General features: G+C 46.7%; 1 protein-coding gene across 1 annotated transcript; it reads left to right on the plus strand.

Annotated features, from left to right (window-relative positions):
- Nucleotides 1–2419: 2419 nt before the first annotated feature.
- On the plus strand, nucleotides 2420–5416 carry cryba2b (crystallin, beta A2b; the record flags this gene model as incomplete). The annotated part of the gene is made up of 4 exons (XM_084443726.1): nucleotides 2420–2580; nucleotides 4115–4256; nucleotides 4564–4706; nucleotides 5269–5416. The coding sequence occupies 4 exons, from the start codon at nucleotides 2420–2422 to the stop codon at nucleotides 5414–5416; spliced, it is 594 nt and encodes a 197-aa protein (XP_084299852.1).
- Nucleotides 5417–5954: the final 538 nt, after the last annotated feature.

Raw genomic sequence — 5954 nt, forward strand, 5'->3', positions numbered from 1 at the left:
TAGTGGATTAGCAGCTATCAGGTTAGCATGTAACTAGTGGACTAGCAGTTATCAGGTTAGCATAGCTAGTGGATTGCAGCTATCAGGTTAGCATGTAGCTAGTGGATTGCAGCTATCAGGTTAGCATGTAGGTAATGGATTAGCAGTTATCAGGTTAGCATGTAGCATTGTTTGGAAAAAAATCTCTAACCATGATGAGCTACGAGACTTTTACTGCTCTCTTATTGTGACCAGTGTCACAGGGCCATATCTAGGGTCTTGTAGAATAAAAGGCTGTTGTAATGTTGCAACCCACTAAGCTGGAGGGACCAGCATCACAGGGCCATAGCCGACTATATCTAGGGTCTTGTAGAATAGTAGGCTGGTATGTTGTAGTACTGGGACTGGAGGCGTGATAAGCATTCAAAGCAGGCACCAGGAAGGTGATCAGACTACTGTTGGAGTCGGATGCAAATGGCTGCCGCTGAATTTCCCAGTGAAATGAGGGTTGAGCTGCAGCTGAGGAGATATATGTTATCTTACCTGTACACGACTAGAGACCGGCAGCTGGGCCAGACCCTCTCTCTGTCTGTCACCTGGCCTGGGGCGCGCAGGACCACACACACACACACACACACACACACACAGAATTAACCAGCTTTCAAACACAATAGGGCCGCTGTATACACACACACACAAACACTTTCTCTCTCAAACAAACTCTCTCACACACAAAGACTCCCTCACTCACTCTCTCTCTCTCTCTCTCTCTCTCTCTCTCTCACACACACACACACACACACACACACACACAATTACGTATTTAAATTAAGCTAAATGTCACTGAAACTAAAGCAGTTGAGTAGGGAACAACATTGTCATTAAAAGCTACTATTTTACAAAGTTGTGTGTGTGTGTGTTGTGTGTGTATTTATTTGAGACCAGTGACTGGAGAACTATAGAACTATATAACTATAGAACACCACAAGATGTCGCCAGAGGCAGGTATTAGCTGCTGTTCACCTCACAGATGATTCATCTTCTCTGATATTCTGAGATGAAGACGTTCCAGTCAAAAGAAGACGTTTAAGGACATACGTTAAAACAACGAGGGCCAACATTCCACTAATACCAGAGTCCCTGTACGTCAGTACGCACAGACAACCATAACCAAGACCATTCAGCCAGCCACACAGAGACATGAAACACATGGAAGCATCTGAATTTGACACAGCTGGGAGCAAACTTTCTGGAAAGGTACTGTAGGCCGGAACCCTCCTGTATGGGCCTGTATGGATAGAAGTGGACAATAACCACAGTTATGATGGCAACAATCATGGAAATTAAATTAAAAAAACATTGCTGCTATGCATTACTACTATATCCACTCATAATATCCCAAAAGCCTGGACTGGGACTGGGAACTGGACTGGGCTGGACTGAGTTTGACTGGGAGTAGGACCAGGGCAGGGCTGTGGCCCAGTCCACAGTCCTGTGAACGGTAATCTCCTAGAATGCAGCCATTATCCCCACTTTCCAATCAAACTGTCATGTCAGTGTGTTGCTATTGTGGCGGTGTGTCAGTCAGAGCTGGGCGCGGGCCACTGTACTGATGAGTCAGGGGTCTAAACTGTGTGACAAAGGGCCCAGACCCTCCACAAAGGCCGGGGCTAATGCTGGCTTTCAGCCGCGCTGCTGAGTCGGCAAGGCTTGTGTGAATGATGCAGTCGACGGGGGGCCGGATCCTATAAAGACACCGGTGGGGGTTTCGTCCCCGACATTGATTAGACAGGATCTGTCCCACCTCAGTATACGTTTGTAAGTATCACCCCATCGCCTGCTCACCCTGGGGGGGCCGCTAGCCAGCCGGCCCCCCGGCTCCACGGCTTCTCACACAGAGAGGACATCCAGCCAGACTGCTCAGTACAACACAGCCTGGGGATCAGCACTCTTTTAGGAATGAGTTGTTTATTCCTAGGAGCAGCCTAGCCTAACAACCCTGCCAGACAGCTAGTCAACCAACTAGCCAGCTAGTCAACCAGCTTGTCAGTCAGCCAGTCAGCCAGTCAACCAGCTAGTCAGTCAGTCAGTCAGTCAACCAGCTAGTCAGTCAGTCAGTCAGTCAGCCAGCTAGTCAGTCAACCAGCTAGTCAGTCAGTCAACCAGTCAACCAGCTAGTCAGTCAGTCAGTCAGTCAGCCAGTCAGCCAGTCAACCAGCTAGTCAGTCAGTCAACCAGTCAACCAGCTAGTCAGTCAGTCAGTCAGTCAGCCAGCTAGTCAGTCAGTCAGCCAGTCAGTCAGTCAGTCAGTCAGTCAGTCAGTCAGTCAGTCAGTCAGTCAGTCAGTCAGTCAGTCAGTCAGTCAGATTGAGCGGTTCAGTATCCTGACCTGTGTTCTCCCTCCTCCGTGGTAGAGTCACAAGCGTTGGAAGCAGAGAGCATGAATCCCCAGCAGCAGATGGAGCAGATGGGCCAGTTCCGGATCACGGTGTGGGAGGAGGAGAACTTCCAGGGCAAGCGCTGTGAGTTCATGCTGGAGTGCCAGAGCATCATGGAGAGGGGCTTCCACAAGATCCGCTCCATCAAGGTGGAGAACGGCCCGTAAGTCACGCTCTCTCTTTTTGGAAGCGCACAACTGGATCGTCCATTTGTGTATTAGAAATGGACATTTATCTTTACAATAAGGACCATATTTTTATGTAAATTGTACATTTCTAGATATGTTAGTGTTTTTTGCTACTGTGCTTTTATACTGTCTTGGCAGAGTGCCAAAGACAAATTTCAATTACGTACATTTAATGAACAATAAAGTGTTACTTATCTTCTTATCTTAACACTAATGTACAGATTACTTTGAAGATTTTGTGATTTGGCCCAAACGTTGTAGTTTTGTAAGAGCATTTGTTTAATTTGGTGCTTTGCATGGCCAGATGACTGTGGCTTAGGTAGTATTATGTAGTATTATGTAGCAGCTGAGAAAGGTGAGCCAGCCAGGGGACACCTGCTGTCATGAGCTCACACCGGTCAGGGATGCTTGTTTTGGCAGCTGGTCCAGGCTAGAGGTCAGCAGATTAGCTGTTGTAGGAAGGAAAACACTTGTTAATCATAGTATTGATGAAACGGCTCTTGGGGTGCAGTGTTGTTGTCCATGTTATCTGTGGTTGCAGCTGTTCTCGGCATGCTAACCATCCTGCTGAACAGGGTTCTATTCCATCCCTAAGTGCTTTCCTATGACTTCATATGACTTCATATGTGTTTATATGATATCACTGTGGAACCTAGTGCCAAAAATGTGTGGGTCAACACATTTCTTTAATAACATAGGCATATTTTCATTGTTATGGACAACATTAAGGCTTGTATGAGTATTATTATTATTATTAGTAGTAGTAGTATTATTATTATTATTATTATTATTATTATTATTATTATTATAGATTGTTGTTGTTATTATTATTGTCCTGAGCCATTGGTCCATTGTAGTGTTAGAGGTTGTGCTGTTGCAGGGCCAGGCTGTAGTGTGCTAGGCTGTAGTGTGCTATTGCAGGGCTATGCTGCAGTGTGCTATTGCAGGGCCAGGCTGTAGTGTTGTGCTCCAGGCTGTAGTGTGCTAGGTTGTGTAGTGTGCTTTTGCTGGGCCAGGCTGTAGTGTGCTAGGCTGTAATGTGCTATTGCAGGGCCAGGCTGTAGTGTTGTGGTCCAGGCTGTAGTGTGCTAGGTTGTGTAGTGTGCTATTGCAGGGCCAGGCTGTAGTGTGCTAGGCTGTAGTGTTCTGTTTCAGGGCCAGGCTGTAGTGTTCAGGCCCAGGCTGTAGTGTTCAGGCCCAGGCTGTAGTGTTCAGGCCCAGGCAGCTGCTCTGAGCCGGCCTGGTGAGGGAGGAGGGGACGGGAGCCCAGGGCATTGTGGGATGTTTGCTTTGGGCTTTGTGCTTCCATCAACAAAAGGCTCTCTGCGCTGTGCCCGACGCCACGCTATTATGGCTTCATCAGACTCTCTCTCTTCTTTCTCTCATCATCTTTCTTTCTCATTATCTTTCTCTCTCCCTCTATCTGTCTCTCCCTCTCTCTGTTCTCTCTCCCACTCTCTCCCCCCTCCCCCTGTTCTCTCTCCCTCTCTCTCCCCCTGCCTGCTCCAGCTGGGTGGGTTATGAGTACCCTGAGTTCCAGGGCCAGCAGTTCATCCTGGAGAAGGGAGACTACCCCTGCTACCAGGCCTGGAGCGGCAACAGCAGCTACAGAACCGAGCACATGCTCTCCTTCAGACCCGTCAAGAGCGCAGTGAGTCTGACCCTGGCCCTGACCCTGGCCCTGACCCTGTCTCTGACCCTACACACCTGTCCCTGCAGCACAGACACCCTCACAATACACTGACTGCACCTTGTGCACACGAACAACAGAATACACACGCACATCAATAGAGACATACAACCAAACTGCACTATGACACCAAAATAAAATATAGCACACAAGCAACACCAGACAAACATAAATAAGTACATATGTCAACATAAAGCATACACAGGACATGGGAGTTACGGACAGACCCACTGACAGTGACCGTGGTAACCGTGGTGTCCGTCTGCAGAAACACAGCGACAGCAAGGTGACCCTGTACGAGTGCGAAGACTTCCAGGGACGCAGGTTCGAGATGTGTGACGACTACCCCTCCCTACAGGCCATGGGCTGGTGCAGCAAGGAGGTGCCCTCCATCAAAGTCAACTCTGGAGCGTGAGTCTCTCTCCTCCCTCTCCTCTCCCCTCCTCTCCTCTCTCCTCTTCTCATAACACCCAGGGCTCAATGCTACACAGTGACTATCTGGCTCCCCTCTGTAGACGCGGGTCAGTTATAGGTGATATTTGAAGCTGTTTGAGGTGTGCTACATTTAGCTGAACATTCTCACATTTGGTAATAATATAGACTGGTAATCTATTGTAATATAATATACATTGGTATTTATATAAGCTGGTAATCAGCTATAATATAATATATATGGTAATTACATAGTAATAATGTAATAAAGTAATAACTGTCTGACACCAAACAGCTCAAGTTGATGAGGAACACAAGTAGCATCTGAAGCGTTTTTCTAGCAGCAAAGTAGCCTACTAAGTGAAAGTGTTCATTGTATTCATTTATAACCATATTTTACAGTAGCCTGTTGCAAATATTACAGCAAACTGTTTCTGTTCTGATATGAGAAGATGTTTTTAAACAAGTGTGTGTTTGTTTTAACCAACACGTGTGTGTTTATTGTTAATGCTCTGATGTTTTTGTGTGTGTTTGTTCACAGCTGGGTGGCCTACCAGTTCCCTGGCTACCGTGGTTACCAGTACATCCTGGAGAGAGACAGACACCAAGGAGAGTACAGATGCTACAACGAGTACAGCACCCAGGCCCACACTAACCAGGTCCAGTCTATCCGCAGAATCCAGCACTAAGCCCCCGACACGACCCCCAACGGCTACTGTGTACCGACCATGCTATGACATGTATTGAAATAGGCAATAAAAGCTTTATTCAAACTATGGAAACCAAGTGCTTGTGGCAATTCATTGCTTTTGGCAAGAAACAACGATGACGTCTCCCCTGAGTGACGTAGATCTGTCAACCAACCAGCCACGATTTTAACATCGATCAATCAGACAGCGCGTAGCATGAGAAAACAACAGCACAACACATCGACCGAGGGCTTGTTTCCAGTTTATGCTTTGTATTTAGTGAAACAGATAGTTTTTGCTTTTTGGGTTATAATATCTGAAAATATCTAATTGAAATAAAAACATTTCTGTTAGGCTAGGATGTATATTGTTCTTGTCAGATTGTATCTCATTTTCAATAAACAAGAGCACGAGACCCTCTTTGTTTCCGCACATTTGTTGCTGCGATGTTTTGTTGTTACAACTTAGGACATCATAAAGGGCTGAAACCCTGGACCTTTTGAGCGCTTTCAACAAATGTACTAATCCGTGGACATCC

Source organism: Borostomias antarcticus (assembly GCF_949987555.1).
Source record: "Borostomias antarcticus genome assembly, chromosome: 9".
NCBI classification, from domain to species: Eukaryota; Metazoa; Chordata; class Actinopteri; order Stomiiformes; family Stomiidae; genus Borostomias; species Borostomias antarcticus.